Source organism: Miniopterus natalensis, chromosome 18, assembly GCF_054644295.1.
Source record: "Miniopterus natalensis isolate mMinNat1 chromosome 18, mMinNat1.hap1, whole genome shotgun sequence".
NCBI classification, from domain to species: Eukaryota; Metazoa; Chordata; class Mammalia; order Chiroptera; family Miniopteridae; genus Miniopterus; species Miniopterus natalensis.
The window spans coordinates 37,669,460-37,686,062 of NC_142098.1; the positions used below are offsets into that span (position 1 = coordinate 37,669,460).

The 16,603-nt window shown below is 42.6% G+C and overlaps 1 protein-coding gene across 1 annotated transcript in view; it reads left to right on the plus strand.

Annotated features, from left to right (window-relative positions):
• Nucleotides 1-223: 223 nt before the first annotated feature.
• The window catches only part of SAE1 (SUMO1 activating enzyme subunit 1), a 45,514-nt gene continuing 29,134 nt past the window's right edge, over nucleotides 224-16,603 (plus strand). Inside the window, exons 1-5 of the mRNA XM_016216730.2 lie at nucleotides 224-336; nucleotides 6,831-6,942; nucleotides 10,036-10,209; nucleotides 12,313-12,455; nucleotides 13,625-13,724. Coding sequence (XP_016072216.1) covers nucleotides 239-336; nucleotides 6,831-6,942; nucleotides 10,036-10,209; nucleotides 12,313-12,455; nucleotides 13,625-13,724 — 627 coding nt within the window. The 5' untranslated portion in view covers nucleotides 224-238. The remainder of the gene's footprint in view (nucleotides 337-6,830; nucleotides 6,943-10,035; nucleotides 10,210-12,312; nucleotides 12,456-13,624; nucleotides 13,725-16,603) is intronic.

Here is a 16,603-nt window from a genome sequence, read left to right on the forward strand (position 1 = left end):
GGCTACTTTTTGGCCTGGGTGGGCTGGAGCCTCCATCACGTGACTGGCAGTCGCGGGCCCGCTTTTCAAGCTGGGGGCGGGGGCGTCGACGTGGTCCCGGGCCGCGGGGGCGAGCCCGGCCGCGGCGGGGCTACTGCGCAGGCGCGGCCTCCAGCGCAGGCGCAGACGCGGCTGGGACGCGCGGCCGGCGGCGGTTGGCGAGAGCAGAACTCGAGCCCGGGCAGCCAGAGCCGGCGCCATGGTGGAGAAGGAGGAGGCTGGCGGCGGCATCAGCGAGGAGGAGGCGGCGCAGTATGACCGGCAGATCCGTCTCTGGGGATTGGAGGCCCAGAAACGGTCAGGGCTGGTGCAGCTTGTGGGGCTGAGGGTCTGGAGGGGGCGTCTGGCCTGAGGCTTTCGCGGCCCTCAGGGAGCGGGAGGGTCTAATTTGAAGAGAGGCGGCGGGAATTCTGTACCCAGGGATGGTAGCGGGCCTGAGAGGACGGGAAGGGTTGATTTGGGATGTTTCTGGAAGGTATGGGAAGCGAGGACATCGCAGGGGATGAGAGGGCCCTTCTGAGTGATTGGAGGCCTCTGGGAGGGGGTGGGGGAGTCCTAAGGGCATAGGAGGATTGAAATTTAGGGACTCGGAAGCCTGCAAGGAGCGATGGTGGGGTGTAGGTCGGGGATGGAGGCTTAGGAAATAGGAGGGGCCGGAAACGCCTGGAAAAGATGAAAGGGGGGGCGTAGTTCATTCATTACTAGGTAGTGGGGACCTGTTCTGTGCTGGACACTGGGGACGCTCGCGAACCTAGCATGCACCTCACTTCTTGTGGCTTCTAAGGGGTGGGTCAATCTGAAAGAATGAGGGTTTTTGAGGAGTTTGGGGTCAAGTTGTTTTAATGGGAGTCTTGAGAGGCTCTGAGAGGCTGGGGGGCTGGAGGCACCTGAAGAGATTGCTTTTGTCTAGGTAGGGGGACGTGTCCAGAGGACAGGACACTGAGGTTGGGCATACCTGGGATATTGAGGAATAGTTACCAGAGGAGATGAGGTCTTTGAAAGAGCTGATTGATTTGATCAAATATTTATTGAGCACCTCCCACAATCACTGTTCTAGGCATAGAGCATATATCCCTGAGCTCAAACTCCTTGCACACGTGGAACTTAAATTCTACTATTGGCGACAAACATAAATAATCTAATGTTAGGTAATGCAGGTGCAAGGGAGGAAAATAAAGCAGGATAAGAGAATCGATGAAGGATGGTGAAGTGGAGAGCTGTTTTGATCGGGTGGCCAAGGAAGGCCTCTGAAGAGGTAACATTGTGCCTCAGACCTGTATAAAAGGAAAAACTCTCTGGAAGAACCTTCCTGCCACAGAGAACAGCAAGTGTAAAATCCTGGAGTACATGCTTGGCATGCATCCTGTTTAATTTTAAACAGGATGACTGGAACCAAATGAGTTGAGTAGCTTTTTAATTTTTTATTCTGAGTGTGCTGGGAAACCTGTTGAAGAGTTTTGAATAGCAGTAACATGATCTGATTTGTGTTTTAAAACGACCTCTCTTGCTGTGTGGAGAATAGGTTGAAGTGGGCAGAAGTGGAAATAAGGGCTCCAGTTAGGAGACTACTGCAATATTTACTACAATAAGCCACTTGAGGTATAAGTAATGGGGCTTGGAACTCTAGAGAAGGGGTCAAATATATATTCTGGATATATTTTGAGGGTAGAGGGGGCAGGATTTGCTGAAGGAGTCAATGTGTGGGTTATGAGAGGCAGAACTCAGGGATGACTGAGACAGCCTGAATACATAGGTGGGGTTGATTGATTTTAGGGACTGCTGTTTGAAGGATATGGAATTTTTGGGAGGTGAGAGTTATTCTGAGGGAGTAGAGATGTACTGGATTCTGTGAAGAACCTGAAAAGGATTGGCTGAAGGTCCTGGGAAGGAAGGAAGGAAGGGGTTATTTATAATTTGGAAAATAGTTGTAGATAATCTTACAGACTTTATTAACATGCTCTCCTGTCCTTTTTTTTTTTTTTAATATATCTTTATTGATTTCAGAGAGAGGAAGGGAGAGGGAGCACGCCCCCGACAGGACCAAGCCAGAAACCCGGGCATATACCCCGTCTGGGAATCAAACCACGGTCTCCTGGATTGTAGGTCGATGCTTAACTGCTGAGCCACGCTCAGCCCCGCGGTGTGTCCATTTTTCAACTGAGTGTCACAGCGAGGGCAGTGATTTCCTCCCTTGTATAGAGAGGAAAGATGCTCCACAAAGAGATTGTCTTGCCTCTAAGGGAACTCCAGGTGGGATAGGAAAACTCTGGGGACAGGGACTCTTTTGTGAAATGGAAGGAGGCCTGGGAGCTGGCAGACTGCATTCTGGCTCCGTTTTTGCCACTGACTGATGTTGGACCAAGCTTGTAGAGAACTGGAAGGGAGAGTAATAATATCAAAAAGGGCCTTCCCAGGGAACTTACACAGTCTACAGGTTAAAAACTGGGCAGTGTTTCTCACATATGGATTACATTTTAAAAAATTAGTTGCCAGCATGTAAAAATCTAGAATTGGCCAAATTTGGGTCAATTTGAGCATCAGAAAGAATAAATCGATGCATTAAAAAATATTTAATAACTTACAACCCATAAGACCAAAAGAGAAATAAAAAACTTATTTGAAGGTGATTATTAATAGTGTACCTTCCGATGTGGAAACATAAGAGCAGTGCATCATCTTTGAAGTTTTTCTGCTCAGTATCTTTTACTCTAATCGTGCTTTTAGAGAACAGAGGAACAAATTAAAGGACACCATTGACTTAAATGATGTCTAGAGGTGGAATATTTTACAAGACAATTTCACTGATTCTATTCCAGAAGTCAATGTCATGGGGAAAACAAGTGAAGGGACTGTCGTAGATTAAGAGTAAAAAGGTGGAGCCAAATGTAAGGTGTCAACCTGTACTGGATCCTGGTTCAAAAAGAAAACTTCGAGCCCTGCTGGGCGTGGCTCAGTGGTTGAGCGTTGACCTAGGATCCAGGCGACCGGGGTTCGATTCCCGGTCAGGGCACATGCCCGGGTGCTGGCTTGATCCCCAGTCGGGGGCGTGCAGGAGGCAGCTGATCAATGACTCTCTCATCACTGATGTTTCTATCTCTCTCTTTCTCTCCCTCTCCCTTCCTCTCTCTGAAATCAATAAAGATATATTAAAAAAAAAAGAAAAGAAAACTTCGAGAATAAAACATTTTTCAGAAAACGGGAAATTAGAATATTCAGTCCTATTAGATGCTATTTGGGAATTGTTTTCTAGATGTGATAATATTATGTTTAAGAAGGAGAATGTCCTTTTTCAGAGATGCATTTTAAAGGCGTGAATTGTCATGGTGCACCTAACAGGTAAAAGCCAATGAGGCAAAATGTCACTATTCTTTCTACTTTTCTGTATGTTTGAAATTTTTTAGTAATGAGAAATTGGAGGGGAAATGTGGCTCTCCAATCTGGAGATTTCATAGAGTTTCACATAGAGTTTCTGATTTCTGTCTTTTGAAAAATAGAAAAGTCAGATACCCTGCCCCCATCGGTTAGAGCTAAGTACAGGCCGCCTCTTTTACACAGAGCATGGATTCTCTACTCTGCCATCCTGTTCAACATTGAGCTTCACTTGCTGATACAGTTGCCTGGCCTCTGTAAGCACATGAGTTTACATCTCCTGTTGTGGTGCATAGCCCATTTTATGAGTGAGGTTCAAAGAAGGGAGCCAACTCTCCCGACGTCACACACCAAGTAAACAGAAGTAGGATTGGAATCATAGTCCCTAACTTCAGATTCACTGCTATTTCCATGACAGTTCATTTTCCACCACAAGGGCTCATTCTTTCAATCAAATTAACATAAAGGTGAGTGGAGAAGCTGGCAGCTGTGTATATTCTCACAATGTGTGTGTCAGCACTTTTTGCTCTGCCTTTCATAGCAAAGGCATGTCTAATTCTCCCACTCAACAGTAATTTATCCCCATATCTAAGAGAGAGGAAGGGAGGGTGACTGGAAAGAGGGAAATAGATTATAAACTTCATTAGGTCAAGCAGCTTATAAATGTCCAGTAATTATGATGTGGGTTTTTAATTTCCAGTGCTTGCAAGTATGCAGACATTTAGATATTTGTTGAGTGAATGAAATGATTGTACATTGCAAAGACCTAGGAAGTCAAAAGACCTAGTTTCAATTCCCATCTCTGCTAAATAACTCTTTGCCCTTGGGTGAGTCACATAGTTTCTTGGCCTTAGGTTCCACATCTGAAAAGGAGGGGTGAGTGTGACTGGATCTTTAAGGACTCTTTCAACTCTGAAATTTTGATTTAATGGAAAAGGGACTATAAAACCTTTCCTATTTTCAAACACTGCTGGCTGTTCAGAAGAAGTTCAGTTGGTTCCATAGGCACATATTTGCCATTGAAGTGACTGAGCATGTACTGTGTACTGGTTGTTTCCTATAAAAACAAATTTATTCTAGTCGTTGATAGCGTTGAGTAATTGAGTTTGAATCTCAGCTTGAGAACATCTTAGTTATTTAACCTTGGATACATTTCTTAACTTCTCTGTGCTTCAGTTTTTTCATTTATCAAGTGGAGATAATATAATCTACTTTATAAGATTATGGAGAACTAAATGAGATAATGCATGAATAGTGTTAGCCATAGAAAGCATTCAGTAAATTACAGCTACAATTATTTGACAAGTATAAATCACCAGCAACAAAAGAAGGGAAACTACATAGGAAATAAATAGCTTGAGATAAATAAGGCAAATGTAAAGCTGTAATCAGTGTGTTAAGTGGGGACTTCAGAAGGATGAGGAAGACTGTAGGAAGAGCAGACTTGCCTAAGAAGACCACAGTAGGGAGCAGTCTTGTTATATTTTGGATTCTGACAAGACATTTAGTACATATAATGAATGGGCAATTGGATGGAGCAGGATTGTAGATTTAAATGAAAAGTACTATACTGTTAAGCGAAGAAGAGACTATTTTTAGGAGAAAGTGGTCAAATCTGCCAAATATCAATGGCCTCACTATTTCCTGTTGCACAGACCAGAAACCTAGTTCTTTGTTCTTCGCTGTCCCTTATGCCCACATCCATTCTATTGGGAAGTCCTGTTGGCTCTGCTTCAAACTTTATCTCGCCTACCTTCATTTTTTAGTCCAAGCCACACCCATCATCTCAGATCACTTCAACATTTTCTTCACTGGTTTCCCCTGTTCCACTCTTGACTCTATAATGTAACTCTCCACACAACTGCCAAACAAACTAAAATTAGGGGTCCTACTTAAAGCCTTCCAGTGATTTTTCTGGTACTCTCAGAATAAAATCCAAAGCTTTTAAAATCCATTGCCTGCCCAGGCGGCGTGGCTCAGCGGATGAGCATTGACCTAGGATCCAGGAGATTGCGGTTCAATTCATAGTCAGGGCACATGCCCGGGTTGCGGGCTCGATCCCTAGCAGGGGGCGTGCAGGAGGGCAGCTGATCAATGACTCTCATCATTGCTGTTTCAACTCTCTCCCTCTCCCTTCCTCTCTCTGAAATCAATAAAGACATATTTACAAAATAATAATAAAAATAAACTCCATTACCTTTCATGCTTCTGCTTGTCTCTCCTTGCCTACTCAAATCTTTCTGTTCCTCAGCTATGCCAAAGTCTTTGTGGTGGAGGGACTTCACGCTTACCCCGTTTGAAATAGTCTCACAGCAGGCCTTTGCCTGGCTCACTCCCACATACTAGACTCAGTAAAGGCGGTTTGAATGTGAAATTGGTAGTCTTAGGAGCTCTAATCATGAGTGGGATTCATTGACTTAATTTGAAGTGTGTATTGTGAATTCAAAGATTATATATAAAAGCTCTGGTTCCTTCCTTCCAGAAATTTAAAATATATTCATGTGGGAGCATGATCCAAACATTTCCTCGATACACCCTCTTTCATGCTGCCATGTTTTTGCTTGTGTTATAACCTAATAGTACCCCTTTCCACCTCTTCTGTTATCATACAAGTCCAAGCCTTCACCCCCTCACCTTAACTGTGACACTCTTCCCCTCCAGGCCCCTCTCCCCTCATGAGGCTTAGAATAAAATCCAGAAACCCTACAATGCCTGTGAGAGTCTGCATGATATAGCTCCTAGTTCTGTCTAGAGCCTCATTTCCTACCATTCTCCCTTTTGCTCACTGCTATTCTTGCTCTCCCTGAAACATGCCAAGTGCTCCTGCCTCAGGGCTTTTGCACTTGCTGTTTTCTCTACCTGGAATGCTCTTCTCCCAAATGTCTATATATTCATCTTTTACTTCATTTTGACTTGTGCTCAGCACCTCCTCAGAAAGGCCTTTTTGATGAGTTTGACTAAAATAGCATCCTCCGTCAGTCTTGATCCATATCATGCTTGATTTTCATCACTTTTGGATGTAATATACGGGGTGGGGCAAAAGTAGGTTTACAGTGTGAGTACATGAAACATATTTTATTCTCTTATTATCTAATTTCCCATATGAACAACTCTAAACCTACTTTTGCCCCACCATGTATACTCTTACTTATCTGCTTTCTTCAAAAAGTGTAAGTTACAGAAGGACAGGGATTATGTTTGATGTATTTCCACACCTTAGAGAGGTACCTGGCATAGGTGCTCAACACATATTTGGTGAATGAGTTGTGTTCTGCAGGATGGATTGGAGCATATCTTTCCTGGTTTTGAGGCTGTGCTGCTTCAGTGCAGTTAATGAAAACTAAAATGATTGCCCTATTCTTCAGTTATTCGATGAGTTTCCACTGCTCTTCGTCATTGGGTTAACAATGTCTGCCTTACAGGCTGCGGGCCTCCCGGGTGCTTCTTGTCGGCATGAAAGGGCTCGGGGCTGAAATTGCCAAGAATCTCATCCTGGCAGGAGTGAAAGGACTGACCATGTTGGATCACGAACAGGTGAGATGTGCAGCCACCTCATCTGTCTCCAAAGCAGTCTCTCCCCTTAGGTATAAACAGTTGGAGGTTTGGGGAGTTCCTCCTTGCCCTTCAGGGCTGTGGAAGGAGTGCTGGCATTAATGGAACTATAGCCTTTGGAGACTGATAGTGCTAGCACTGTGTTTGATTTCAGTACCATCAGTGGGTGGACAGTCAGTGGAGACTTGTATCTCCTTGCTGAGCTTGCTTATTTGTAAATGGAGTTAACTTCTTTCTTGGAGGGTGACCCTGAGGGGTAGAGGAGTACCTTTCCAATTTGTGCCTATAATCACCTGAATAACTGAAAATGCAGAATTGCCTTGGGGCTTTGTCATGATATAGCCTCCACCCTCCAGTGATTCTACTTTAGAAAAAAGTCAGATGAGGCTCAGGAATAGATACATTTTATTATTTTTATTATTATTTTTTTTTAAATATCTTTATTGATTTCAGAGAGAAGAAAGGAGAGGGAGAGAGAGATAGAAACATCAATGATGAGAGAGTCATTGATCAGCTGCAGGCCGCAACCCGGGCATGTGCCCTGACCGGCAATCAAACCCTGATTGCCTGGATCCTAGGTCGATGTTCAACCACTGAGCCACACCCGGCCGGGCTATTTTTATTTTTTAAATATACCTTTATTGATTTCAGAGAGAGGAAAGGAGAGGGAGGGATAGAAATATCAATGATGAGAGAGTCATTGATTGACTGCCTCCTGCACGCCCCCTGCTGGGCATTAAGCCACAACCCAGGCCTGTGCCCTGAATGCCAGGGAATCAAACCTGTCTTCTGGATCATAGATGGATGCTCAACAGCTGAGCTATGCCCTGAGCTATGCCTGCTGGGCTAGGAATAGATACATTTTAAAAAATAAAGTTATCCTTGGAGATCTTGAGGTAGGTGGTTCACAGACATTACTTTGGAAAACATTGGATCAGAGAGGACATATGTGGACTGCTTAGCATACTGTCTGTACATAATAAGCAAAGCATCCAATACAGTAGTTATATGACAAAATGATTTAATTGACGATATAATAGTAGCACCCAACTCCAGTGTAGCTTTCCTCTGACCTGTCTTTTCTCCAAGGTGGAAATAACTGCTTCTTTCTCTATATTCTCATGCCTCAATGAAATTTTAGTTTTTTTTTAATAGAAATGTTCAAATATGTATAAAAGTAGAGAGAAGTCATCTCCCTGGCTTCTACAGATACCAGTATTTTGTTGACTTTTAAAAAATTTTGTCTTTTACCCTTTTTTTTTTTGGACAGTATTTCAAAGCAAATTCCAGGAATCATGTCTTTTTAGGTAAAATACTTCAAAGATTGTGTTGTCACATCCTATAATTTGTGTCATTTTTTCCTTTTAGGCAATGAACAGGGGTCCTGTCTCACACTATGTAACTAGCACACAGTATGAGGTATAGGCTCTATGGACAGAAGTAAATGTTAATGAAATTTTTATTTAAAAAATTTTTTTCAAATACTTTTTTTTTTAACCTTCACCCAAGGATATGATTTTCTTGATTTTAGAGAGAGAAGCATTGATATGAGAAGGAAACACTGATTGGTTGCCTCCTGTACACACCCCGATGGGGGATCAAACCTGCAACCTGGGGATGATATGCCCTGACCGGAAATCAGACCTGCAACCTTTTGGTACATGGGATGATGCTCCAACCATTGTGACACCTGGCCAGGGCTGTAGTTGTTACTTTTTAAAAAATTTTACTGCAATATGAAAAGAAAAGTGGTTGGCTCATTTACTATCACAATCAAATATTGATTTTTTTTACTTGAATTCAAAACCTACGGAAGGAAAATTCCTGCAAGCAAGCTGCCAGGTTATTTGACAGTCTTAAGTACCTGCTGCTTTGACATCGCCGCAACCACAGTGCCCCCTAGAGGCAGGAACACCCCACCTAGAGGAAGAATTTGTAATGTAGAAAGGGTAAGAGTATGAGACTCATGGAAGGATGTTCCTAAACTTGGAGGCCCTTGGTGTGGAAAAATGAAACCACAGATAGTAATAATTAGCACGGATGGAATAATTAGTGCAATATTTTTATTAACATCTGTAATTTACATGTGATTCCCTCATACTCACTCAAGGTCACACAGTAAGTGGTTGAGTCACATTTGAATCAAAGATTTGAAAACTGCCTGAATTATTTCAGAGCCTTGCCTTTAACCACTGTGATATAGTTTCTCAGAATATAATGAGATCCCTGAAGAAGCAGGATGGGATGGGTCAATGATCCTGTTAGAGGGTTGGCCTTGAATGGGAGAAGGACCAGCTCATTTTCTTGGAGGAAAGGTAGTAAGGTAGTGCTGTAAGTACTTGGCAGCAGGGGAGATTACTGCTGGTGAACCCAGTCTTGATGAAGGCAGCGAGGTTACACCTAGAGATGAATGGTTAAATTAGATTTTTGGTGTGGGGAGAAATGCTTTGTGAACAATTTGGAGTCTCTTGTCCTGCTGGGGACTGTCAGGTGATTATGTTACCTGTCTTCGAGGCTCTCTGCAGTATATCCAGCCTTATGGGTGAAATAATCTCTGTGCACCAGCCCCCACTCATCTTTCCTTCTCTCCGAGTTTTATTTGAATTTAAGATTTCATGTCAAGCATTCTTAATTGTGTCTGATTTTTGCCTGGTCTGATTTTTAACCCACTGTAGGCAGGGACTTCATCCTTTAAACTACTTACGTTTCTTGCTGAATGCTCAGAGTTGGGCCCATGGTAGGTATTTGGTAAATTGTTATCACCAATAATTATATCATTTTGTTGGTTACAAACTTAAGTAGAAGAAAGCATGGACTTTTCTTTAGAGTGAATTTTCTTTATAAACACAAGGGGGCGCTCTTTAACCATCAATGTTCAGTAAAAGAAATGTCTCTATTTCAAAGCCTTAGAAGGAAAGAGTGAGTGTAGGGAGTCTGCATTAGGCAGATTCCTGCAGGAACAATTATGCAATTAGATGGTAGGTGTTTCAGTTATCTTGTAAAATGGAAAGTTTCATTGTCTTTGACATATGTTTTCTTCCTAAATTCAAGTATTTAAAAAAAAATTCTTCCTAGGTATCTCCAGAAGACCCTGGAGCTCAGTTCCTCATCCGCACTGGGTCTGTTGGCCGAAACAGGGCTGAAGCCTCTTTGGAGCGAGCCCAGAATCTCAACCCCATGGTGGATGTGAAGGTGGACACTGAGAATATAGAAAAGAAACCCGAGTCGTTTTTCACTCAGTTCGATGCTGTAAGTTTCATAGAGAGTGTATGATCTGGGGGAATTAGCAAATTAAAGCACTGATTGTGTTCTAGGTACACTAGAACATTAGAATCTCAAATTCTGAGCTTTTTCCCAAGTAAGTTTATAATCTGTACTGTTCTTCAGGTTTAATATACTGTCTTTGTAGATTCAATGTGTTGGTAGGTGGATCCAGTATGTTGGGTTTGCTGTAGCTGTGAGTTGCTGTCTGTTGGTTTCTTCTTTGGGCATATGTTCCCCTAAACCAGGTTTCGTCCTTGGTTTTGTCTTCCTTCCAGAATTTTTGCACATAGCTTTGATACATTTTATTGCAAATGTTTTCTCCTAAACATTTAAGTTGGTGATTAATTTCTGTAGCAGAGTCATTTTTGTTGTTGTTAGAAATATCAAACTACAGCTTGTTTTTTGTCTTTAAAAAGAGTACACCTGATCTTGGTCTGTCTCTTTCACACAGCCACTTTGACCATGTTGCCATGGATAGCTAGACAGAATTGCTATAGTCGTAAGCCAAATGAGGCATATCCAACCTCACTTGGTTTCACTGCCAATTCTATGCAGAGGTGAAAGGACAAGTTAAATTCTGTTTCAGATCCTGTGACCTTTCAGATATGGTTCCTTGTACCCTGCAAGAAGCTTGGGTAGCTCTGAAATAGTCACAGATGATCTACTTGTTTTTTAAATGAAAGGCCCATTATGTGAGAGATTAGAATTTGGGTTGGGTAGTTTGTTTTTCACACTGCTATATTTCATATGCGCATCTGTTCAAATAGGGGCTTGGAATGATGGATCGTCTGTGCATTTTGTCCTTTTTTTCTTTTTTTAATGCATTCTGTTTCGTAACTCCAGATACTGGGACATTTTCCATGTGGATGAAAGTCTTCTCTTCATTCCTTTATCCATAGTAACATTTAGTTTATTCTAGGTGGCTCTCGACCTTCTAGCAATTAGAGCGATGCTTTGTTAGAACTGAAGTGTGGGCCACTTACTTGTATAACGCATGTGCACAGGACAAGCGTGACTGTCCCACAGGCCATGTTTGACTGGTTCTGAGTTGGTTTTAGTCACTTGTGACTCTGCAGGCTTCCATTTGGTCAGTTGATTGCACGTTCAGCTGTGATTGTCTCACCTTTTAGATTTGACTTTCCTTTGCGAGGCCATGTCCTCTGAGTGACACCAGAGGCACATATTTTTCTGTGAGTGCTATTTCAATATTCAGCCTGCCAGACAAGAGCAAAGAGTTTCTATCAAATGAAAATATCCTCTTGTAATTTCTTCTCCAACTTTCTATGTTCAGATGAAAAATGTACACGTTAGAAATTATCTTCTTGGCCCTAATCACAAAGCTTTTCCCAAAAAGACGGTCGGTGTTTTATGCAGTAAAATTTCGCCATTTCCAATATCTTAACTTATTGGAACAGAACCTAGAGGCCTCAGAGCAGCATTGATAATTACTGAGTGAATCATCGGTTCATTGTCTAAGTCTGAATGGAAGGTCACTTGGTCTGTAACCTTTTCTTTTGTCCTTAAATTCAGATAAAGTTTCACCTGGAGAACTGGAAAAATAATCTTAACAGGACTTGTTTATCTTTTTTATCTTAACACATCAATCAAAAGAAGAGGTAAAATTGCCCTTGTATTTAAACATGACCTAGGGGTCAATTTTAAAAACTGGTTTTGCTTCTCTCTGTAGCTTATTTGGATTTTAATATATTTAATCATTTAGAAGTAACTTACACTAAGTTATTAGTGTGTGTCTCTCTCTTTTTTTTTTTCATGAAAACCAGGAAGTGGGGTTTATATATGCTCATGGATGAGGGGAAACAAATTCATTGAGTGGCTTTTACTTTCTAGCTAAATGGATTTCATTTGGGTTTCAGAAAGTTACCCTTTTGTGATTTACATTTTCTACACACTGAAACCTGCAACTTTTCTTTTGTCTTCTAACCATAGCATCCAAAGAACCTGTTGTGCCAGTTTGAAACTGGCTTTCGACATGCCCAGCAAGGCTGTTCATTAAGATTTATTTAGACATCAGGGCAGTGGTTCACAGTTTGTAGAACTCACATGCAGTCAATTTCTTTCTTTCTGCAGGTATGTCTGACTTGCTGCTCCAGGGATGTCATAGTTAAAGTTGACCAGATCTGTCACAAAAATAGCATCAAGTTCTTTACAGGAGATGTTTTTGGCTACCACGGATACACATTTGCCAATCTTGGAGAGCATGAATTTGTAGAGTAAGTGTTGGGAGAGGAGGAGAGAGAACATTTTCCGAAATGTAATTTTATTCACTGATAGATCAGAAATGAACCACTTAAGGGAAGTCTTTTTACTGTAATACTTAGACCATTGGGAAACCAATTCATTAACAGCTTATGATACATAGATTGCGTGTTCAGAGTTGTAGGAGATGGGATCCCTGCCTTCCACTATGATGGTCTAATTTAAAGCCTAAAGAAAGCAGTGTTCTAGGCAATCGAAGTACATCACCTACGGACTTGATCAGTCTGGATTTCAGCAGGGGAAGCACTCTTTCTGTTTAGGGAAGGCTTGCTCCGGTTGTAAACATTTGTTGTCCAAGTTAGGCTTGCGTGTTTTCAGGTTGAGAGATAGTAAAATGAGTACGAAATAGTTAGATGGGCAACTCTGGAGGCACAGTTGGCCAAAGTCTAGCTTGGAAATAAAAAGCTCCACAGTCCAAAGACAGTTCTGGTGCAGCCAGCAGCCCTTCTTCTCATTTGAACATTGCGGTTGCAGACCATGGTGATTCTCACATGATGGGACCTGCAGTGTTTTGAACTTGTAGCTTCTAGATGAAAGATGATACCAATATTGTAAAACTACATGAGTTGGCTTTTTCAGACCACTGCCCTCCCCCCCCCATGAGACCCTGTTGGGTGGCAGGTGAAGCTTCCTACCAAGAGTCAAGAACTGTTCTCTCTAGTTCACCTTCTCAGGCAAGTCACTGAAATTTCTGGTCTGCAGGTTTCTTGCCTGTAAAACTGACCACGGGGGAAGGACAAACATGTTCAAGATCTCTCATAACTCCAACGTTTTATGGCCTTAGAGAATCTAGTCCTTTGTACACATTATAAATGGATAAAGAAGTCATAGAGGAACATCCAGATTATTTTAATGTGAGCTCCCCATGACAGAGGGGAGGAATTCAATTAGACTAATTCATGATTCAAGTGGCACGTTCACAAATTTTATTGAGAGCTTACTAGGCAGTGTGCTAAGCAATGTATGTTATTTCTCTTACAAGAATCTTCTGTTAGCAGTTGTTATTCCCAAATAGTAGGTGACTGCCTTGTCAGATAATCGGTGGCCACACTGGAATTTGAACCCAGTTCTAATGGCATGATTCCTAGGGTAGACCTGGATTCCCTCCCTTGTCACCCTCTAGGGAGAAAACCAAAGTTGCCAAAGTTAGCCAAGGAGTAGAAGATGGACCTGATACCAAGAGAGCAAGACTGGATTCGTCTGAAACAACTATGGTCAAAAAGGTATGTATACTGGGGAGGAGGAGGGGTCAGGAACCTGGGCCTTATGGGGACAGGCAATTATAATGGTGTACAAGGGAAGCCAGTATGGTGGGCTTGAAGGGAGGGTCTGGACAGACTGGGCCAGTGCTTGTTCTACTTAAAGGGGGCCAGCTGCTGCTTAGTGCCAGCCAGCTGAGCTCTGAGGGAATGTGTGGACCTAGGATAACAGATGTGATTTAAGACAATCAGAAATGTAGATTTAAAAAAAAATTTTTTTTTGTATGCCCTGTCCCAGACTTTTTAATACTGGTAACTTACTCACCCGAATGCTGTTCTCATCAACAACAGAGTCTAAAGAGAACATGTTTGCAAGACAGACTTAGTCTGTGGGCCATTGATCTCACCCCTGGTGTATGGAATGTATCAGAAAGACTTTTTGAGCAAAGGCCATTGCTTAATTTTTTTTAATTGACTTTAGAGAGAGAGAAACATGAATTTATTGTTCCACTTTTTTATGCATTCATTGGTGGATTCTTGTATGTGCCCTGAGGATCAAACCCGCAACCTTGGCATATCTGGACAACTCTGTAACCAACTGAGCTACCAGGGGCAAAGGGCATTGTTTTTGTGTTGTTTTGTTTTGTTTTGTTTTTTTCAATATATCTTTATTGATTTCAGAGAGAGGAAGGGAGAGGGGGAGAGAGAGAGTTGAAACATCAATGATGAGAGAGTTATCACTGATTGGTTGCCTCCTGCACGCCCCTGACTGGGGATCGAGGCCGCAACCCTGGCATGTGCCCTGACTCAGAATCGAACCACGATCTTCTGGATCCCAGGTTGATGCTCAACCGCTGAGCCACGTCCGGCTGGGCCATTACTTTTGTTTTTAAAAAAATGAGATTAATAGACAATTTAGTAAGGTCCTAAATGGGTGGGAGACAGTTTAAACTTGAATTGTTTTTGTTTTATTTCTTTAAAGTTTTGTTTTGTTTTCACCAAGTCTTTCAAGAACAAAGGCCTCAAGGTTGACAAATGTTATCAGGTATATATTTTTTAATGTATACTTAAGATTCTTCTTGGAATTAGTGCAGTAATTTAAATTCATTTTCTAGAAAGAGGAGTGGGAAGGGAATCAGAGACGATGGTTTCTGGTTGATGGTGAATCTGAGAAGGAATCTGACAATGGGGAAAACAAGGTGAAGTGGTCAGAATTGGTTTTGTGGAACTGAGAGGAAAGATATGACCAAGCCCATATTTACCCTTTTCTTTGTAGATTTAAATGTTGAGAGAGAAAAACAGCTGGTCAGAGCATCGAGTTAAAATTGCTCTAAAGGGGGGATTCTAAGAGCGCAGAAACCACAAAAGAGACTGCAGAAACCACAGAAGTGGAACTCTGCAAGTTTCCAGCAAGGCTGCGCTGGAGATTTTCTCTTTCTTGCTCTTTATGTTTGTACTGGAAGAGTTTGATGCTGTGAGTGTGATACAGAGGAATTATTAAGCCCTAATTTTAGTGTCTCTTCAGAGGACCATAATTATCCAGAGTGAACATTGGTGTTTTGGCCAAAACTTGGGTCCTTTCTTTTTTTTTCTTTCCTTTTGAGGCCCAGTCAAGCCTTATCTGAATAGCTGCGAGAGTTTGGTGGGGGGAGATAAATTGTTAACTAACGAAGGAGTACAAAAGCAGCTTTGTGGATGCTGTCAATTTATAAATCACACCCTCTTACAAGTGTGACACTTGGCCTTGGTGTGAAGGGTTTTATGGCTTAAGGGCTTCTTGGATTGAGGCGGGTCTTTCACATTCAAATAGAGAGTGCCTAGCTTTGTTAGCCCTTCACAGCTGGAAGTTTCCCGGGAGTCATTTCTGATAGTGCCCACTGGGGCGGATCTGGAAACCTCTTTTGGGAGCCACTTTATCTAGCTATGAGGAGAATGTGGGCAGCCCGGGCAGGCACTCGGGCAGGCACTCGGCGGCCTTTGCGTACCATTCCTAGGGCCCTTCAGTCTCAGAGCTCTTTGTGCAGCCCCTTCCTACATGGGGCCGAAGTTGAAGGTATCAAAATATGCCCCAGCTGACATTGTTAGTCAGCTGTTTCTCTTGTACAATTCAGGCTTGGATTCCAACCCCGAGCCCTTAAGGTTGAGAGGCATTCAGTGCATTCCTGATGACAATCCCCGGGATTCCAGACCTTGCCTTTGTGCGGCCTCACCAGGAGCACTGTGGAAGGACCCTGCCACCTTGTAATAACAAATTTTCTCCAGTTTGGCAAAGACTTTCATGTTGTGGAAGTTTTCTCCCAACTCAGAAATTCCTTGATTCCGATTTTGCCCTTTTGCCTAAATTGTACGGAATAACTAGTCGGGTTATGCTCCGAGTGCAGGATGGGGGTGGGGAAGCAGCCACTTCCTGTTTCCTGTGAAAGGTTTCTGGTTAGGGTCCAAATGTTGTAAAGCCACTTTTGCTTCAAGGTACGCATTGTGCTCCTAAATTAGAAACGTTCAAAAACAAAGAGGGAAAACAGAGGTTGTGGTTTTCACACCGTCTAGGAAGACACTGGGCCTTTCTAGCACATGCGCCATCATGATAAATACAGCAGTAGGGAGGTGCATAGCCCAGAGGTAGGTGCTCAGTAGTTTGCTTCCTTTGGTGCCCAGGAAAAGTCATGCAACAGATTTCATCAGAAGCTGGTCTTGGGCACAAACCTGATGTAGACACTAATGCAGACACTAATTGCACAGTGGATAAAGGAGAAAGTAATGGCTTTGGTGAGGAAGTGTTCAGAAAAGTTTCCCAGAAAAGGGTAGAGTTGGCATGTGAAGGACAGTTTGCCAGACACTGAAACCAGGACCGGTCCTAGGAAGCAGGATCAACAAAGCACAGATGTAGGGCAGAGGCTCTGGCT